The following is a 21,576-nucleotide window of genomic DNA, read 5'->3' on the forward strand; positions in this document are numbered from 1 at the left end:
CTGACCGGACGCTGCTGGACTAGACTTTATAGTCCCCGGACTTTGTCCGCCCCCGCCTGCCTGGTCCCGCCCACCGTGGGTGCAGAGTAAACACTCCAGGGACCACAACTGGGCGGGGTCTTCGGCTGCTTTTCAGGGGGCAGTGCTTTTTGATGGGTGGGGGGGGGGCTCCTAGGTATGCTGGGGAACCCCCCTCAGGAGCCTCTCTGAGCCTCAGTATCTTCTTCTGTGAAGTGGGGACATCATCCCAGCTTGGTGGACTGGAGGGAAGAATAATTTTCTCAAAAAAGATTTATTACTATGTGCTAAACTCCACAGCAGGAGCTTAAGAGGTGAGGTGGCTTTCTTCCCTGATGAGATTCCTGCTTTCCCCTCTTTGCTTAGGGTCAAAGGCTGAAGATAGTGAAAAACAAAGGAAGCAGAGGAAAAAAAGGGCCAGAAAGAGCCAGAAAGTGCAACCTGAGGCAAATCATTCCTCTCCATCACACCTCTATTTCTTCATCTGGAAAATAAGGAAGGATTGAGACTTTCACTGGAGAGAAGGTCAAATGAGGTGTAAAGGACAGAACCAGGCACATAGCAGGTGCTTGATAAACTGGGTGTTTTTGCAGTTACTCATCTTCAGCTGGGGAACTCCTATCCATTCCTCAAAACGCTACTCAGAAAGCCCCTCCTCCAGGAAGCCTTCTCTGACATTTCCTTTCCAGGCTCAGCAGGGTGCTTCCAACCCCGTCCCTTCCTCCAGCCCAGCCCTGACCCCACAGCGCTGGGAGTGTGTGTGCTTGGCTCTGTCTGCCCCCAGACTGGGGGCTTCTTGAAGGCTTGGGCAGGGATGAAGCTACTCTGGGCCCCCATCCTTTGGCTGGGCCTGAAGAAGAGGTGGCAGAGAATTGGGGTGCTGGGGCCTGGGGCAGTGAAGGCTGGTATCAGGTCCAGCCACCAGAGGATAGAGGGGTTGAGGGTGCCCCAGGAACATCCTTTCTCCTGGGGTACCCAGCCCTTGCTCTACTGCTCAGCACTCCTGGCCCCAGGCATCCATCCCTGTGCCTACTCCCAGCTTCCTGGCCTCAGAGAGGGTGGGCTGCTGTGCAAAGCAGATCGTGGGGGTGTGTAAAGTGTGACGGGGTGTGTGCAGGCAACAGATACAAGGGGGGGGTGTCACACAGCAAGGCTCCTACTGGAGAAATGGAGTCCAGGCCCTCCCCACCTCCAGCTGTGTGAGCCCCACCAAGCCTCTGGCTCCACTGGGTCTCAGCCTCAGCTTCTGTGCAGTGGGATTATCGCCCAGCTATCGGGGTGGAGGGCTGAGGCTCTCGATGTGATGCCCTGGGAACTCAGCAGGTGCTTAGTAGAGACGTCTCTCTGCTCACGTCACCATCATGTCCATCTGACTGCAGCTGGTTGGGAGGCTGGACCAGTCCTCTTCTTTCCATGGGACTCATTTCCTTTCTAAGGATAAGGAAACCAAGACTTTGAGGGGCAAGTAAGGTGGGTAGAGTTGTAGGGGACGATCCCACCATGGGACCTTGCACGTGTCCACACAGGCCACGCAGACCTCATCTGAGTCTTGTCAGAATGCCTGGGTCCCCTGGGAACCCAGAGTTTGGAGGCCTGAGAGGAGTTTCTCGGAAGCCATCACCACTCACCTCCTTACCTCTCTTGGAAAGCTGTCATGGGACAGCTTCTCATGCCTCCCAGGTATGAGCCTCCCCAGGAAATTAACAGAAAATTCAACTTTTAAAGTGAACAGGACTTCCCTGGTGGCGCAGCGGTTAAGAATCCGCCTGCCAATGCAGGGGACACGGGTTCGAGCCCTGGTCCAGGAAGATCCCACATGCCGCGGAGCAACTAAGCCCATGCGCCACAACTACTGAAGCCTGCGCACCTAGAGCCCATGCTCCGCAACAAGAGAAGCCACCACAATGAGAAGCCCGCGCACCGCAACAAAGAGTAGCCCCCGCTCGCCGCAACTAGAGAAAGCCCGCGTGCAGCAACGAAGACCCAACGCAGCCAAAAATAAATAAATAAATTTATATTAAAAAAAAATAAAGGAAACGGATCAACAGCCAGATGGAAGAGATGCATAGGGCAAGGTATGTGAAAAGGGCATGGATTTTCCATGTCCGCTTCCAGCGCACCACCCTCCCAGCACCTCTGCATGTTCATCAACCCAGACGCTCTCCAAAGCCCATCCTTTGGGGGTTTATGGAAGCTTCATTACATAGGCACAGTTGATTAAGTCATTGGCCATTGGTGATTGAACTCTAGCTCCAACCCCTCTTCCACCCCCGGAATTGGGGGGTATGAGGAGGTTGGGGCTGAATGTTCCAACCCTCTAATTGCATGGTTTGTGCTCCTAGCAACCAGCCTCCATCCTTGAGTTGTTTTTCAAAAGTCACCTCTATAACATAACGAAAGACACCTTTATCTCTCTCTTCACAGGAAATCCCAAGGGTTTTAGGAGCTCTATGCCAGAAATGGGGTGGAAGACCAAATGTATATTTCTTATTATAAGTCACAATATCACATATATAAACGGAATCATGCAGCATGTGGTCTTTTGGATCTGGCTTCTTTCACTCAGCATGTTTTCAGGGTTCATCTATGTTGGAGTGTGTACCAGTGCTTTTCTCTTTTTTATGACTGAATAGTATTCCAGCGTATGAAGACACCACACTTTGTTCATCCATTCATCCATTCATGGTCATTGGGTTGTTTCCACCTTTTGAACTATTATGAGTAGTGCTTTCTTGAACACATACATGAAGATTTGAGAACCTGTTTTCAATTCTTGTGAGGTTGTACCCAGAAGGGGAATTGCTGGATCATATGATCATTCTATGTGTAACTTTTTGAGGCATCACAAAAATGTTTTCTACAGCCCTCTGCCTTTTTATTTTTAAATTTTTATCAAGATATGACTTACAGAAAGCAAAAAGGCCCAATCTTAGGTGTTGAGTTCGATGACATTTCACATAACCACCTCCCGAAATGAGGTTCCAGAACATTCCCAGCTCCATCACGCTCCCTACCTTCAGATAACAGCTGTGCCCACCTCTGTTACCATGGATGAGTTTGCCTGTTTCCTAACTTGATGTAAACAGAACCAGCCAATACATCCTTTTTTCTGTCTGGTGACTTTCACTCAACACCATGGCTGTGAATGGCTGTGTTCTTCACCTATTGTGTGCCTTGTTCTTTTTCCTTGCTGTATAGTATTCCACTGTGCATGTCCAGGAGTGGAGCTGCTGACTCATGAGTGGGTGTCTGTCACTTTACGAGCAGGACCAGTAATTAGTTCCCTTTATTCCTGGAACTTCTCAAGGGGACACAGCCTGTGGGTGGTCCCTAGGAACAGGAAAGGGTGACATTAGCTCCATGGTGGTTTCCACTTCACCAAATTCTGGAATGCTGGCAGCCAGGCTGATCTGGCTCCCCTTCACAGCATTGTTAGCCGATGACCTCATGGCCAGTCCCATGGCCAAGCTGGGAGGAGCAGTGGGGCAGGCTGCAGGCAGCCAGCCAGCGATGAGCTCAGTCGGCCGGGACCCTGCATTCCTCACTGGCAGCGTCCACGAGTCCCAGAGGCCACGCCACGGCAGAGGTAAGCAGAGCACAGAGGCCGGGCGTCAGGCTGTTTCCTCCACTTGGCTTAGCTCCCAACCTCCTAGAATTTTTCCTCACCACCTTCTGTTGACCGTAGGCACCCTCATCAGACACACACGACACACAAGAAACAACCCAAACCCAGTTGTTGGTTTCTCATTATGTGAGGCAAACACAGTCATGGCACGAGATCCGGAAGAGGTGAAAAAGCAGGTTATTTAAAAATCTCTGAGCTCAACGGACAAGGAGAACTGCTGTCCTGTAGCTGTGAACGTCCCTCCAGGCCAACATGTGCCTGTGTTATCGATGGGGGTCCACAGGCAGCCTGGGTTCAAATCGTGGCTTAGTCCTTGAGATGCCAAGCAGATTTGGGAAGCATTACTAATCTCTCCAAACCTCAGTTTCTCAGTGCAGCCTGTCTCTCAGTATTACCCTCTTACAGGGCAGCACTGAGTAGATGAAGTTTGATTGGAGCTACAATCCCAAGAACTAATAACTATTGGTATTATGGGTAATTGGCCAATAATGTCTCAGCTTCAGCTAGAGTTGAGCTCAGATAAGTCTGGGCAATCTTACTTAGAGAGAATGGCCCCTACCGGCAAACTCCTATTTACCTCTTAAACCCCAGTTTGATGCCCCATCTTCCAATAAGACTTCCTTGTTCTCTGCCCAGATTCCCTCGGGCTGAGGGGCCTCCCTCTGGCCTCATCTTGACCACACAAGGCTGGAGGGTCTGAGTCTGGCTCCGTGCCCTGCCAGACCAGAGCTTTCTGGGACCAAGTCCCAGCATCACTATGTTAGTTTCCTGTGGCTGCCGTAATAAATTGCCACAAACTGGGTAGTTTAAAACAACAGAAATTTATTCTCTCACAGTTCTGGAAGCCAGAACTTTGAAATCATAGGTCGGCAGGGCTGTGCTCCCTCCAAAGGCTCTAGGGGAGGATGCTTCCTTGCCTCTTCCAGCTTCTGGTGGCCCCAGGTGTTCCTTGGCTTGCGGCTGCATCACTTCAGTCTGAATTTCCTCTGATTTCCCATGGCCTTCTCCTCTTCTCTGTCTATCCCTCCTCTTCTCTAAGGACACCTGTCAGTATGCAGTAAGTCCCCTACGTGCGAATGAGTTCCATTCTGAGAGCGCATTCATAAGTCCAATTTGTAAGTCCAACAAAGTTAGCCTACATACCCAACTAACACAGTCGGCTATATAGTACTGTACTGTAATAGGTTTATAATACTTTTCACACAAATAATACATACAAAACAAACAAACACAAAAAATAAAGAAAACATTTAAAATTTTACAGTACAGTACCTTGAAAAGTACAGTAGTACAGTACAACAGCTGGCATACAGGGGCTGGCATCAAGTGAACAGGCAAGAAGAGTTACTGACTGGAGGAGGGAGAGGAGGTGGGAGATGGTAGAGCTGAAAGATCGTCAGCAATAGGAGACGGAGGGCAAGCTGCAATTTCACTCATGCCCCACGTTGATGGAATGTATGTTCGCATCTTTGAAAGTTTGCAACTTGAAGGTTCATATGTAGGGGACTTACTGTATTTAGGGCCCAGTGTAAATCCAGAACAGTCTCATTTCAAGATCTTTAACTTAATTACTTCTGCAAAGACCCTTTGTCCAAATGAGGTCACATTCACAGGGACTGAGGGATCTGTATCAGCTCATCAAGGGAGGTGTGGTCCAGAGAAGGGCCATGAAATTCCCTGAGAAACATCACAGCAGTGAATGATGGCGATGGTGTGGGGAGACACCTACATCTGCAGCAAAGTGTGGAGCAAAGAATAAATACCAGGGGAAAAATTTTGAGCACCTACTGTTACCAAACTGAACTCGGGTCAGCTCACCCTACACACAACAAAGCCAATCTACTGACACCAGGTTGTGTTGAAGGAAAGTACAACGTTTATTGCAGGGCACCAAGCAAGGGAGTGGGAGACCAGCCTCCAATCTACTCCACCTTGGCCCCTGAGTTAGGAGTTTTTTTTAAAGGGGAAGAACAAAGAGGCTGAAATTAATCATCTTGTGACATTGCTGTGACATATCTGGTTTTTTTTAATCAGAATTGTACCCATTCTTTTTTTTTTAATATTTATTTATTTGGTTGCACTGGGTGTTAGTTGCAGTACTTGGGCTCCTTAGTTGTGGCATGTAAACTCTTAGTTGCAGCATGCATGTGGGATCTAGTTCCCTGACCAGGGATTGAACCCATGTCCCCTGCATTGGCAGGCGGATTCTTAACCACTGCACCACCAGGGAAGTCCTGGAGTACAGAGTCTTAACTACTGTGCCACCAGGGAAGCCCCTGCTGTGACATTTCTTAATCGTAATTTCAGGCATCAGGATATGTCTGGTTTACGATTCTCTGGCCAGGTGGTCCATGGCTCTGGGGTGTGTGAGCTCATCTTGCCCCGGAGAAACAAGCTGAGTTTGTATGTTAGCGATGTTATCTACAATAGCCATTTTGGTACATTAACGATGTTATCAATATCAGCAATTTTAATCATCTGACTCTGGTTGATTAGTGTTCAGTTAGCACAGGATTGAGGTCAGACAGGACAAGAAAGGGAATGAAGTTTGGGATAGAGGGATTAATCCTAAACTTGGTAAGGGAACTCAGTTTTAGGGGGGCTCAGTTTCACTACTATGTGTCTGGCACATAAGACATAATCCTTATAAGACCTGATGGGGGCGGATCATGATCTTCATTTCACAGGTGACAACCTGAGGCCGGAGAGGCATTGTGCCAAGGCCAGAAAGCTTGAAGTGAAGCTGGGCTTGAAGCCCAGGCAGCCAGCTCCCTAGCCTGCTCCGTCTCCCCCAGAGCTTCTAAAAAGAGGGGGTCTGGCCACCCTCAGGGGCCAGCGTGAGATGTGGGGCGGGGAGGAGGAAGACGAATTCTCCCTCCACCCTTCTGAGTTCTTGGCTGAGACCCCCTGGAATAAAAGACAGATTAGCAAGAGAAAAACACACAGAAGTCTAACATGTATATCTCGTGTATATATGGGAGATACAGAGGGAAACTGAGTAAAACTCCCCAAGAGGGCCCCAGCCACTCCCTTAAATACCATCTTCTGCTAAAGACAAAAGAAAGGTGCTGGGCCTGGGGTGGGTGTTGAGGCCAATTCTGGGAGGTGACCAGGAAAAGCACAGTAAACAAGGGTAAGATTCGTTCTGCAGGTTTTAATTTGTTCTCTCTCCACTGATAAGATTCTCCAGGGATTTAGAGCCATGCTCTTCTTCCTTGTACAGAGAGGGAGACACACTTAACAAATGGAGACTTCTTTTATAAATGTAAATGCCCCTTACAAAAGCATAACTTCTACTCTGTTTTCAGAGTTTCTCCTGTACCTGCAGTTTCTCAAAAGAATCTTTATGCCAAAGAGGCAGGCTCTGGAGTGGCACCTTCTGCTACCCTTCAGATGGGACTGATGAAATTGCAATGTTGGGCATATGATGGGCTTGCAATACCTGGGCATTGTGGGAAGAACCCAGGCTCAGGGAAGGGAGATCCAGGTTCGAATCCTGACCATGCCAGTTCCTGGCTGTGTGACCTTGGGCAGGTGGCTTGGCCTCTCTGTGCCACTCTTCCTTCAATGTCCTGAGCCTTGGACAGGCCACAGCTGTGAGGATCCACAGGTCTTTCTCCTTGTGCTCACATGAGAGGTGCTTTAAAGGAACTCATCTATTCATTTGTCCATTCACTCCTTCATCCATTCGCTCCACAGATACTTCTTTAACATCTATTATGTGCCAGACCTCCTTTCAAGTAGCAAAAGAAAAGTCTCTAGGCATGGAGTAGGAGTAGAGGAAAGGGTGATTCTGGCAGGGGAACACAGCATGTTCAAAGACCCTGAGGTCAGACAGGCAACTCCAGGCACCAGGCTGGCAAAGGAACTTGAAAGCTGACGCAGGCCCATGAGGCCATTCACAGCAGACAAGCCTGGTTCAAATCCCAGTTTGGCTTCTCCTTGGCTCTGTGACCGGGGCAAGCAAGCACTTCACATCCCAGAATCTTTTCCTTGTCAAAGGTAGTTTTCCTCACCTGGAGAGGTTTTTTTGCAGCTCTTCACAGTCAAGGTAAGTTTAAAACAAAATCTGTGAGCATGTGAATGCACCCCCAAAGGTGCCCAACTGATGGCCGGGGTTACTTGAGCAAAGTCACTTTTAGTTTACTTTATTTTATTTTATTTTATTATTAAAACAATTAAAAAATTCTTTTCCATTACGGTTTACTACAGGATACTGAATGTAGTTCCCCTATGCTATGCAATAGGACCTTGTTTTTAAATAAATTTTTTCATTGTGGTAAAATACATATTACCTGAAATGTATCATTTTAACCATTTAAACACGTGCAACTTAGTGGCATTTAGCACATTCTCAGTGTGGTGTAACCATCACCATTATCTATTTCCAGAACTTTCCCATCACCCCAAAAGGAAACCATGTCCCCATCAGCAGTCACTCCCCATGCCCCCTCCTCCAGCCCTTGGCAACCATGGAAACTGGCCCCAGAGAGTTAACAGAAGCAGAGGACTAATAGGAATTCTTGAGTTTGTCTTGCAGAGGCACAGATAGGGGAACAGCTTGTTGAAACCTCTCTGCTTGTAAACTGCCTTCACTGATTAAGCTTGCTTTAGTTATTTTTTCTTTCATTCTTTTCTTCCTCTCTTTAATTGCATACCTTCCCAGAGTCACGTAGCCCAGTTGTTTTACAGGAACTTGGAGTCAGCTCTTGTTCAACTAAGGCTGATGGGGACCACTGACCCCAAAACTGGGCCCGTGCAAGTGTTGGATGAATGGCCTTTTGACATCAGAAAACTCCACCCTCAGATCATGCTAAGTACCTCCATTTTTGAAGATGCAGAAACATGTAACCCAGATACGCCTGTGCAGAACACCGATTACCTCACCTTTTCCCCTACCTCCAATCACCTTTTCCTACGCCCAAGACCACCCTGCTTCTCCCATAAATATCCCAACCCCCTCGCCTTCGGGGAGGCAGGTCTGAGACTTGTTCTCCTGTCTCCTCGCTTGGCTGCCTTATGAATAAATTCTTTCTCTGCTGCAAACCTCAGAGTCTCAGTGTTTGGCTTGCTGTGTGTCAGGCAAATGGACCCAGTTCGGTAACACTGGTATCAACATGTGTGTACAAGTTTTTGTTTGAACACCTGTTTTCAGTTCTCTTGGGTATATATCAAGGAGTGGAATTGCTGGGTCATGTGGTAATTTTGAAAGTAGCAGGAGAAAGCTACTTATCAAGTACAAGGGATCCTCTATAAGATCAACAGCCAGTTTCTCATCAGAAACCCTAGACTCCAGAAGGCAATGAAATGACATATTTAAACTGCTGAAAGAAAAACTGTTGACCAAGAATTCTATATCCAGCAAAACCGTTCTTCAAAAATAAGGGAGAGGGAATTCCCTGGTGGTCCGGTGGTTAGGACTTGGCGCTTTCACTGCCAGAGCCCAGGTTCAGTTCCTGGCTGGGGAACTAAGATCCCACAAGCCATGCTGCATGGCCAAAAAAAAAGAAAAAAAGAAAAAAAAAAAAAAAAAAGAAGGAAAGAAAAAGGGAGAAATCAAGACATTCTCAGGTAAGCAAAAGTTGAGGGAGTTTGTTACCATTATACTTGCCATGCAAGAAATGCTAAAGGGAGTCCTACCGGTTAAAATGAAAGGACCCTAAACAGTAACTCAAAGCTGTATCTAAGACTTGAAGGGAGAAGTAAATAGTTCTACAATAACAGTTGGAGACTTCAATACCCCACTTTTAATAATGGATAGAACATCTAGACAGAAGATTAAAGATATGGAGGATTGAGCAACTCTCTAAACCAACTAGACCAAACAGACATCTATAGAACACTCCAACAGCACAATACACATCTCTGTCAAATGCACATGGAACAGGCTCCAGTATAGATCAGCTATTAGGCAAAAAAGCAACTCTCAATACATTTTTTGGCATCATTTAATTTTATTTTTTATTGAAGTATAGTTGATGTACAATATTATATAAGTTACAGGTGCACTCTCAATAAATTTTAAAAGGCTGAAATCATCTCCAGCTACAATGGAATAAAGCTAGAAATCAATAACAGAAGGAAAGATGGAATGTTCACAAATATGTGGATATTAAACAACACACTCTTTTTTTTTCTGCTGCAAAAAGTTTTATTGTATCCATTTGGTCCAAGGCTTGGGAGAGGGCGCCGGGGTGGTTAAAAAGCTGCCTAGTGGCTGCAGAGACGGGCTTCAAGCAGAAGCCCTGTCACCAGAGGGGCTCCTCAAAGGCCGCTGGGCTCCAGAGGCTCCTAGTCATGCTTGAGGGTGAGTATTTCCTAGAGATACTTGCCCAGCCCAGCCTGGGGACCAGCCAGCCTGTGGAGGTTGGTCAGGTGGTCACCCATCTTCTTGATGAGTTTCACCTCCTCATCTAGGAAGTGGCTCTCCAGGAAGCCACAGAGGTCGGGGTCTGCATGGGCAGAACCCAGGGCAGGCAGATCCAGAAGGGCCTGGTTCAGGTTCTTCTCCATGAGAATGGCGTCTTCCATAGCGTCCTGGGTTTTACCCCACTCATCCTGAGATGGCTTCTGCACATCCCGGAAGAGGGCGCGGCCGCCGCGCTGGTTTTGCATTTTCAAGAGACACTCAGCGCCCTCGCACTTCTCTTCGGCCAATTCGAGGAAAAAGTGGCCCACGCCCTCCAGAGCCACATCGTCGGGATCAAAATAGAAGCCCAGAGAGAGGTAGGTGTAGGAGACCCACAGATGCATGTTGACCAGGCGGTTGATGGCGGCCTCCACCTCAGTGGAATAATTCTGATGAATCTGGGAGCTCATGGTTGATCGGTAATAAGGAGTTAATCTCGAAAAACGGTGTTGGCTGGTCCCGGTGACCGAGAATAACTGAGTGGCTGATTCTGAAGATTGCGACTGGAAAAAATGTTGGAGGGTGGTCAGAGGCTGGAGCAAAGGGTGTCCCTGGGTCTGTTCCATCCAAACACTGTTGACGCAAGAGACAGATGCACGGCACTGCTGAGCACACTGCTAACACACGCTTTTTTTTTTTTTTTAATTATTATTTATTTATTTATTTATTTATTTATTTATTTGGCTGTGTTGGGCCTTCGTTTCTGTGCGAGGGCTTTCTCTAGTTGCGGCGAGCGGGGGCCACTCTTCATCGCGGTGCGCGGGCCTCTCACTATCGCGGCCTCTCTTGTTGCGGAGCACAGGCTCCAGACGCGCAGGCTCAGTAGTTGTGGCTCACGGGCCTAGTCGCTCTGCGGCATGTGGGATCTTCCCAGACCAGGGCTCGAACCCGTGTCCCCTGCATTGGCAGGCAGATTCTCAACCACTGCGCCACCAGGGAAGCCCCTTACACTCTTAAAGAAACGATGGATCAAAGAAGAAATCACGAAAGAAATTGGAAAATACTTGGGGCTGAATGAAAACAAAAATACAACACGTTAACGAACCAAACTTGGGTCCGCTCGCCCACGTGCAGTAAAGCCAATCTATTGACACCAGGTTGTAGTGAAGGAAAGTGCAGTATTTATTGCAGGTACCAAGCAAGATGTCCAGGTAGCTAGTGTTCAAAATACCTGAACTCCCTGGTGGCTTTCAGGGAAAGGTTTTTAAGGACAAGGGGAGGGAGGGGGGTTGTGGGTGTGTGATCAGCTCATGGACATTCTTCTGATTGGCTGGTGGTGAGGTAATCGGGAGTCAACATCATCAACCTTCTGGTTCCAACTGGCCTGAGGTCTACGTGCTTGTGGGCAGCATACGGTTACCCTCTTCCACCTGGTGGAGGTTTCAAGTATCTGAAAAACAGCTCAAAGGACGTTGCTCAGAATATTATCTATAGCCCTTGAGATGGAACTAAAGGTTCTTGACTTTGCTTAATGGCTAAACTAGTATTATTTTGCCTTGCTTGACTGTTTTCCCTCCTTTCTGCATTTTCTCACTTCTCTGATTAAATTTATCTTTGGATAAATGAACTTTATCCAGGAACTTTGGAACTTGAGGAAGGCCTAGGAGCCTAATGTTCTTCTACAGACAAGAGGCAGGCGGAAGACATGATGGGGTCATCGGGGGGGGGGGGGTCTGTCCCAGGAAGGCCCCATAGGGTCCTGGTCAATTATAAACATACTAAAAGTTATCAAGAACCTAACTTTATACTTTGAGGAAGTAGGAAAAGAGGAGTAAACTAAAATCAAAGGTAGTAGAAGTTAGGAAATCATAAAGATTAGAGCAGACATAAATTAGAGAATAAAGAAATAATAGAGGGACTTCCCTGGTGGCACAGTGCTTAAGAATCCGCCTGCCAATGCAGTGGACACAGGTTCGAGCCCTGGTCCGGGAAGATCCCACAGGCCGTGAAGCAACTAAGCCCATGCGCCACAACTACTGAGCCTGCGCTCTAAAGCCCGGGAGCCACAACTACTGAGCCTGTGTGCCAACTACTGAAGCCCATGCGCCTAGAGCCCGTGCTCTGCAGCAAGAGAAGCCACCGCCATGAGAAGCCCGCGCGCTGCAGCGAAGAGTAGCCCTCCCGCTCGCTGCAACTAGAGAAAAGCCCGCAAGCAGTCATGAAGACCCAACTCAGCCAAAAATTAAAATTAATTAATTAATTAAAGAACAAAAAGAACCAAAAAACTTCGGGATTTCCCTGGTGGTCTAGTGGTTAAGACTCTGCGCTTCCAATGCAGGGGACGCGAGTTTGATCCTTGGTCAGGGAGCTAGGATCCCATATGCCACGCTGTGTGACCAATAATAATAATAATAATAATAAACCTTCCAACAGAGAAGTCCAAGACCAGATGGCTTCACTGGTGAATTCTGAATCATTTATGGAATAATACCAATTTTTATCTAATTCTTCCAAAAAATAGAAGGGTAAGTGACAGTTCTAACGAGGCCAGAATTACTCTGATAGTAATGACAGGTAAACATGTCGCAAGAAAAGAAAATTACACACTGTGAGATAATAGGAAAAAAAAAAAAATATATATATATATATATTGGTCTCTGCCCCCGGTTCCTGGCACAGAGCTCCTGAAAACCTTGTAACTTCCTACGTGATAAGAACACTAGGAGCATCTTTTGTTCTAATATTTGGTCTTTGACCCTAGTTCCTGACACAGAGTTCCTAGATCCTCTGGAATTTCCTGGGTGATAGGAGTGTCTTTCGTTGTAATGACGGGACTCTGGGTGGGCTCATGGATGGCTCCTGGATGGGGGCTGGTCACCAGAAAGGCCAAGCCATGATTAGGAGTTTGGAATTTTCAGCCACACTCCCTCCCCCACCATTCTCCAGAGAGGGGGGATGGCCTGAAAATGGAGTTAATGATTGATCATGCCTACGTGATGATGCCTCCATAAAAATCCCAAAAGTACCGGGTTCAGAGAGCTTCCGGGCTGGTGAACACGTGGAGGTGCTGCAAGAGGGCATGGAAGCCTTGCGCCCCTTCCCGGATGCCTTGCCTCCCACATCTCTGTATCCTTCTCATGTTCTTCTTCTTCTTTTTTTTTTTTTTTTGGCTTAAAACAGTAGCAATTTATTTTCTCATAGTTCTGGAGGATACAAGTCTGAAATCAAGGTATTTATAGGGCCATGCTCTTTCTGAGATCTATAGGGAAGAATCCTTCCTTGCCTCTTCTAACCTCAGGTGTTTGCCGGCAATCTTTGGTGTTCCTCGGCTGGTAGATGCATCACTCCAATTTCTTTTTTAATTAAATTAAATTAAATTAATTTATTTATTTTTGGCTGCGTTGGGTCTTCGTTGCTGCGTGTGGGCTTTCTCTAGTTGCGGTGAACGGGGGCTACTCTTCGTAGTGGTGCGCAGGCTTCTCATTGCCGTGGCCCTCGTTGCGGAGCACGGGCTCTAGGCGCCCGGGCTTCAGTAGTTGCGGCGCACGTGCTTAGTTGCTCCACAGCATGTGGGATCTTCCTGGACCAGGGCTCGAACCCCTGTCCCTGCACTGGCAGGGGGATTCTTCACCATTGCGCCATCAAGGAAGTCCCGAGATACCATTTTATACCCGTTAGCATGGCTATTAGCAAAATAACAAGTGTTGGTGTGGAGAAATTGGAACCCTCTTGGACCTCTGGGGGAAATGTGAAATGGTGCAGCGGCCGTGGAAAAGTCTGGCAGTTCCTGAAAAAGCTAAACACAGAATGACCATATGATCCAGCAACTCCACTTCTGGATATATATTCAAAAGAATTGAAAGCAGGGACTCAAACTGAGCTTGTACACCAATGTACACAGCAGCACTATTCACAATAGCCAAAAGGTGGAAACAATGCAAATGTCCACCAATAACTGAATGGATAAACAAAATTTGGTATATCCACACAATGGACTATTACTCAGCCATAAAAATAGAATGATGTTCTGATCCATGCTACAACGTGGATGAACCTTGAAACATTATGCTGAGTGAAATAAGCCAGTCACAAAAGGACAAACATTATATGATTCCACTGATATGAAATGTCTAGAATATGCAAATTCATAGAGACAGGAAGTCGATTTTAGGTTACCAGGGGCTGGAGGAAGAGGGGGGAGAAATGAGGAATTATTGCTTAACAGTTACAGAGTTTCTGTTTGGGGGTGATGGAAAAGTTTTGGAAGTAGATAGTGGTGATGTACTATGTGTATGCTCAACATTTCAGATGTACGTAATGTCACTAACAGTCCACTTAAAAATGGTTAAAATGGCAAATTCTATGTATGTTATATATATTTTACCACAATACAAAAATGCAAATTAAAAAAACTTTATAAAAATGGTATCACACTGTTACGATTATTTTTACTCAAGGGTCTAGATTGGAGATTTTTGCCTGCAAGTCTGGCTCATCTTTCTTCACTGCTGTGTAGTACTCCATCGTAAGAACACACTCTAACATTTCCCTAGTTTCCAGCTCCTTCTTATTATGAACCGTGCTGCTGGGAAGGCATGCACATGTAGGTTTCTCTGGGGTTCACACTAGGACCAGGAGGGAGGGTCCAGCCATCCTCAGCTATGTTAGCATGGCCAAACTGTTCTTCTGAGTGGTCAAGCCAATTCCCACGCCCATCACCAGTGACTCTGTCCCCTGCCTAAGAGTGAAATGGGATCTCAGTGAATTTTTTTCCCTGATGACTAGATTGAGCTTCTATTTATTGGTTGTCCTGGGTTCATCTTCCCAGAATTGCCTTTTCATGCCTGTACTGCATTGAATAGTGTGTCCCCAAATTCATGTCCACCAGAACCTCAGATTGTGACCTTGAGGGTCTTTGTAGATGAAATTATTTACATTAAGATGAGGTCATACGGGAGTAGGGTGGGTCCTAAATCCAATGACATTACTTTGTAAGAGGCCACATGAAGATGGAAGCAGAGATTGGAGTGATGCAGCCACAAGCCAAGGGAAGCCGACAAGTGCCAGAAGCCACCAGCAGCCAGGAGAGCGGCCTGGGACCAATTCTCCCTCACAGCCTCCAGCCCTGCTGACACTTTGATTTGGGACTTCTGGCCACCAGAACTGTGACAGAATAAATTTCTGCTGTTGTAAGCCAGAAATGTAAGACCCAGTTCGTGGTCATTGTTATGGCAAAAACAATGCCATCTGCCCATTTTTCTGTGTGGTGTTTTTTCTTTCCGTCTAGTGTGTCTGGTGGAGTGGGGGCACTTCATATGTCCTGGAAGCTATTCCTTGGTCAGTTAAATGCATCGCAGGTATCTCCTCTCTGTCCCTGGCTTATCTTTTCAATTTCTTTATGGATTTTTTTGGTGGCCGAAAGTTTGAAATTGTGACTGATTCCAAAGGACTGTCTCAAAAGTATTCATTTTTTTCCTTGTCAAGAGCAGGTTTTCATTGTTCAGGCAGTTAAGCCCGGGGTATAATTCTCTCTCTTCCGTGATGCTCCCAGCCGGCCGTGACTTCCCTGCCTTCGGGGTTTGGGCCTCTGCCAGCGCCCCTTCCTCTCAAAATCAGACCTCAGTGACGGAAGAATGGGGACAGCTGAGTGTGAGTCAGCAGGGCCCGGGCTGCAGGGGGAGCGGGGGACGGAAGTGGTCGGCTCAGGCCCTGGGACCGGCTGTGCGGATTCCTGGCTGCGGGTGGTCACCAGCACAGCCCAGGCCAGGCAGGAAGTGGGTCAGCTGAGGCATCAGGCTTGGGGCCCCACATGCTCACTGCCCGGAACCCCTAACCCCCCCACCTCCCGCCCCCGCACACCCCCCTCCAGCGCCCTGGTTTGCATGCCTGCTCCGGTAATGGTTTCACTGACCACGGTGTGCATTTATGGAGCGCCTGCTGTGCGCTAGGCCCTGGTTGAGTGTGGACCCCCAGCCCTGGCAGGTGGCTGGGGAAATCAGTTCCCTGACACTGGGGGAAACTGAGGCCCAGAACAGGGCAGCCCTGTGCATGACTCACACAGCATGGTGTCCCAGTCACCCAGCATCCCAAATCCTCCTCCTTGGCTGGCTGGGGCCCTCTCCACCTCTAGGTGTCCTCACCCTAAACACGGCAACTTAGAAGAAAAAACAGCTAGGAAGTTTCCACATTTTCTCTCTTTGCCTCCCTCAGTCCCTCTCTCTCTCTCCCTTGTTCTCTCTGCATTTCTGTTTTTCAGTTTCTCACCACCACCCCCATCAGTGTGTGTGTGTGTGTGTGTGTATGTGTGTGTTGGGGGTGGGGGCAGCGTGAACGCACCCCTCCTCTCTTCCAGGGGACCAGGACATGTCTGGGCAGGTCTGGGCACTCCTTGTAGAAACTGCTGAATGCCTAGTGGCAAGATGCCAGGGCAGGAAGGAGCCAGTAGGAAGGTTGAAGAGGGTGTGCAGGAAGGCCTAGTTTGGGATTTCTGGTGTGGTATTTTGCCCTTCTTACCCCCACCCAGGGCTGTCACAATCAAAGTGTCCCAAGATGACCTCAGCATCTTCCCCCAAAACTTTGGGTTTTGAGGGATGCATAGGAGTTCTCTAGGTGTAAATGGAGAAGGGGGGACTTCCAGGCAGAAAAGACAACCTGGGGTCAGCAGAGACAAGGGAAAAGGGGTTCAGATGTCCAGCAGAGGAGTCTGGCTTTCTCCTGTGGGCCAAGGGGAGCCACCGAGGGTGTGAGAGGTGAAGAGGGGCCCAGGCAGATCCCTGGAACGGGATGGACTCTTGTCTGAGACCCTCACCTTTAAGACCAAGAACATCCAAGCGAGAGCTGAGGGAAACTCTGTTGAATGGGGCCAAGCCTTACCCTTGAATGAGCCTCCCTGAATATGCCTTACACCCTTCAGCTGCCTGTCTGTCCCCCATCACAGCTGGGACCCCTGCACTGTACTCCCAGCCTGGGAGCTGCTGGTTTCCTGGTATGTCCCCAGTCCAAAGCCCAGCGCACAGTAGGTAATTTATAAGTTCCTGGAGCAGCCAAGAGGAGATGGGGCTCTAGAAGCAGGGAACAGGCAGGGTGGGGGCCTCAGCTGGAGGAGGCGCCTGGCCTTCAGGGGCGTGTCATCCCCCTTCCCCTCCCCAGAGGCTCTTGCGCCTCCCTGCGCCCCCTGTTGGCCTCAGAATGGAACACCCAGCACTGACACCTCTCCTCTCTCCTGTAGCTTATTGCACACCTATTACGTGCCCAGTGCTGTTCTGGGTGCAACAGACACAGGGGACCCCAGACAGACCTGCCTGTCCTCCGGGACTCCCATAGAACTAGTCAGTTACTACCCAGAGTATGTTGGCATGGGGGTGGGGGGGAACCAGGCAGCTATGGGAGGCAGAGGAGGTACCTGGACAGCCAGGAGGGCTTCCTGGAGGAGGAAGTAATAGTAGTTGTACTTATTAAGTAAGTACTATGTGCCAGAGCTGTAAAAGCAGAATCTCACTGAATTCTCACACAAGGCCCATGAGTGTGGGGAACTGAGGCTCAGGGAAGTGGGCCTCAGATCGTCCCCAACCTCTCAGCTTCTCATAGCCTTTGGAATAACACCCAGACCACTCGCCAGCCCTTGAGACCCTGCGCCATCAGCCCTGCTACCCCTCCCACATCCCCTCCACCCGAATCACCCACTCCCCTCCACACACAGCCTCCCCTCTTGGCCTGCAACTTGTAGGGTACAGTTGAGGTCAGGGGGTTTCTCTCTGGGCAGCATGGACAAGGGGAGGTGGGGGTTCCCGTTGAACCAGGGAGGTGAGGGGAGGTCTCCAGGATTTGGGAAAAGGATCCCCCATGTAAAAAGGACACAGCCCCTTCCAGTGACCACAGGAGCATCTATATGGTACACCTGGGACCCTGCTCACACCCCGGGGCCGTGGAAAGAGCCAGCCTTAGAAGCAAAACCACTGTGCTATAGACACCTCATCTTGGGGTGCAAAGACCTTGGGGGCTCAGGGACTTGGACAGGGTACCCCCTCCCCTGGGACCCATGTTCCCATAGACAAGCCACTTCCTTACTGCTGAAGCCCCTTCTTCTTTGAAGGCCACTGACTCTGGAGTGTCCCCATTCCTGCTGAGGACAGACACGGGGGGATGACCGAATCCTGTTTACGGTGTTCAAGCTGCTCAGTCCAGAGAAGCTGGCTTGGGTTCACATTCCCGCCCCTCCTCTCCTTGGGACAAGGGGCTTCAACTGACAGAGCCTCAGTTTCCCCAGCTGTAAAAGGTGGTAATACACCTTCCCCACAGGGGAATTCTGCACACGCTGGGGGTCAACATGATCACGATTCAAATCCCACCCCCCACACCCCCTTGCTGTGTGACCATAGGCAAGTTACTCAACCTCTCTGTGCATCAGAACCAAGGCAGTGGGTTGTAGGAGGTAGAACACTCAGTACAGAAATCCTCTCATCATTATCCATTCAGCACACTCATTGCAGTGGCCACACACCAAGTACCAGGTCACACACCAAGCACCAAGGACAGAAATACTGGTGATTTGAGGCCCCCTCTGCCAGTTGATGACCCCAGGTTGAGGATGACCCTGGCGGATGCCAGCTACTCACAAAGACACACAAGAAATTGCATATTTCAACTGTTTTATTTGCTTTCTGGGGTGTCAAGTTTGGGGTCTCCCAGGGCCCAGCCCCCAGCAAAGTCTGGCAGACCCTCGCCCGGCCTGGGGTCCTAGACACAGGGCTTTCAGACAAGGCACTCATAGGAGTCTCCCTGGATTCAGGGAGAAGCCACCCCGAAGCTGCAGGGGCTGGACCCTCCTTTGGGGACAGAACACAGGGTCACCTTCAGCAGGAAGGGTTTTTCCTAGAGAGAGATTTAGGACAAGATAGAAACCTGAGATGTTAAGGGAGCCCCAGAAACATGCCTGGGCAGGAGGAAGGCCAACTCTGTTTCCCACGATCCAGATGGGTCTCCTGTGGCATCCAGCCAGGCCTTGGGAGCAGAGAGCCCAATTCCAAACCGGCTTTCTCTGGGATTTCCTCAAAGTGTGCAGGACACAAAAGCCACTGGCCCCAGGTCCCACCCCTGCAAACGGCTTGGGTGAGGCCGGTCTGGGCAGCGGGGAACCAGGGCCTGGGGGTGCTTCTCTCTTTCCCATCCTGTCCCCTTTCTCTGTGCCCCATGTATACTGCAGAGGCAGGCACTTCTGTGGGTCTCTGGGCAGCTGAAGGGAAGCCTTGGGTGAGGAGAGGGAGGAGGAGAAACAGATTTTAAGTGGGGGGAGCAGCTCGGGCTGGACTGGAGCCCTTGGAGGTCTAGGAGCCCCTGAAACTCAAGCTGTGACAACTGCCCCTAAACTGGAGGACAGGATCTCGTAGCAGGTATGCCCAGTGTCCATCCAAGAACTAACTTTCAAGATGTGGATTTTTGGCAAATGTCTTTTCCCCTCAACAGCCATTCTGCCTTGGGTCTGAGGGGGACCCTGGCCTTTAACACACTTCCTCACTGCAAAAATGGAGATGTTTTTCCTCTCAGTGGCAGCCCTGGTCCCTTTACGAGGCACTTGTTCCATGAGAAGGGAAATTTAATTAGGGGTATAAAAACAAAGCCCTTTTTAGCTCCCCACAAGTCTGTGGAGGCCATGAGACTCTTGGCCACGAAGGATGACCTGACAATAAGGCAGCTGCCTCTGCCTGTATGACCACCATCAGCGCCTCACGCTGGCTGCAGGCTTGAGAAGGCTTCCAGTGGTCTCAGGGCGGAGGCTGGGCCCTCAGAGAAGAATGGGGCTTTGTCCCACCATCCCCAAAGGGGACTTCTGGGTTCAGACACTCCAAGAGGTGAAGAGGTCAAAGGTCAACAGTCTAGACAGTGGCAGCAAAAAAGAGGCCAGTGTGGTGGGTGGACTTCCACGAGCAGCTCCCCTCCCCCTCCCGGTCACCCCTCGGGGGAACAGGCTTGTGGGTGTACATGCACACCCACTGGCCTGGCTTCCTGGCAGAAACTTCTAAGATAACAAAAAGGCATCAAGAGTATACTTTTCCAGTCGTCCCCTTGAGCAGGCCCGTTCTGTTCTAGAAGTTTCCACGCCAGCAAAGAGCAGGGTAGCTGAAAACTATTTTTCTTGCTGAAACTATCACAATCTGACCTTTCCCCAAAGACCTGGCACCGACTGGGAAGCCATGACCTCTGCCCGCCACCCCCTGCTGCCCCACGGCCCTGTCTCTCTCAGTGGCCAGGAGACCTTGGCTGTTCCTTGATTGGACCAGGTGAGCCAGGTGGCACCAAGCCCAGTCCACCAACTGGAATTGCTGCTTCTTCCCACTTTTCTTTCTATCCACTCTGTCTTATTTCTTTTTCGAGCTACGTACTCATACGCAGACCACCGACCTTCTTTTTGGTGGGAAGGGGGGAGCCAAAGGGGCTTAGAGAAGAATAAAGTTATAAGGTGCAGAGGCTCTGGCACCTTAAAGGAGATGCCATCACCCGACGCCCAGATCACTGTCTCTGCCCCCATCCCCCACCTCAGTACCCTCCACAGGGCTCACCAGAGAGAGGCCCCCTCCACTTTCCTATGAGTCCACCCCCAGCATCACTTCTCACCTTTCCCCCACCAGCCTTCCCACCACATCCCTCAGCCCATCCTTCCACCATTAACACTCACTGCACCCAGCCCTTCTGGCATTGCTCACCTCCGTACATGCCAAGCTACACCCACTTCACAGGCTCATGCCTTTCCCTATTCTGTGCCCCCGACAACCCAGACTCTGAAATGACAAGGCAGAAGGAATGAGACTTGGCCTCCCTGTTCTCACACAAGGACATTTTTGTCCGGGACCCAACAAATGCAGACAGATATACCATGGATTGAATGGCTGAGTTTGCCCCAAAGAAGAAGATAAAAATAATTAAAACAGGAAAATTTAAAAGCTGGCAGGGAGCGAGTGAAATGTTTAATGGCTATCTGATTAAATAAAAATGAGCTATGTGCTCTGCATCATGAACAAGGCCAGCGTTCTGGTTTGACTTCATGAGGAAATCTAAAACCATTGCAGGAACACAAAAATGACAGACACACACTCGACAATGATCAGACAATAAATTATATCTCTAAGCTGCTAAACCACATGGTGCTTTAAACAGAGAAGAGAAGGGAGGACAAAAGAAAGATGAAAATGCAGAGTTTGGGGATGGTGTGTCTGGGTTCTGTGGGCACCCAGCTAAGCTCAAACCTGGCTCACTTCCAGTCTTCCCTCCCTACTCCAGCTTGCCTAGATCCATTTCCTCCTCAGAGCCCCGCAGATCAGACCTTTAGAGAACAGAGCTAGTTAGAGCTAGATGCCATTCTTAATAAGACCTCTGGGGGACCCCCTGGCCTTGAGCACCCCCGCATTCAAAAGAGCCACAACCTCTGCTCACAGAAGTCAGCTGAGTGAGTAGATGCCATGACATCCTATGCTCCAGATTTCTCAGGAGACTGCAAACTCGGACCAGGGATGTGGAGGGGGGCATTTCTGGCAGAGGGAGGGCTGGCATGGAGAGGGGAGCTAGGTCCTGATCACTTTACCCTGCGGGC

At 49.3% G+C, this 21,576-nt stretch overlaps 1 protein-coding gene across 1 annotated transcript; it reads right to left on the minus strand.

Moving 5' to 3' along the window:
* Positions 1-9,809: 9,809 nt before the first annotated feature.
* On the minus strand, positions 9,810-10,663 carry LOC133090278 (ferritin light chain-like). Its single transcript, XM_061188628.1, has one exon. It carries the CDS (start codon positions 10,616-10,618, stop codon positions 9,962-9,964), a length of 657 nt encoding a protein of 218 aa, XP_061044611.1. The 5' UTR covers positions 10,619-10,663; the 3' UTR covers positions 9,810-9,961.
* Positions 10,664-21,576: the final 10,913 nt, after the last annotated feature.

This window comes from Eubalaena glacialis, chromosome 4 (genome assembly GCF_028564815.1).
Source record: "Eubalaena glacialis isolate mEubGla1 chromosome 4, mEubGla1.1.hap2.+ XY, whole genome shotgun sequence".
Lineage (NCBI taxonomy): Eukaryota > Metazoa > Chordata > Mammalia > Artiodactyla > Balaenidae > Eubalaena > Eubalaena glacialis.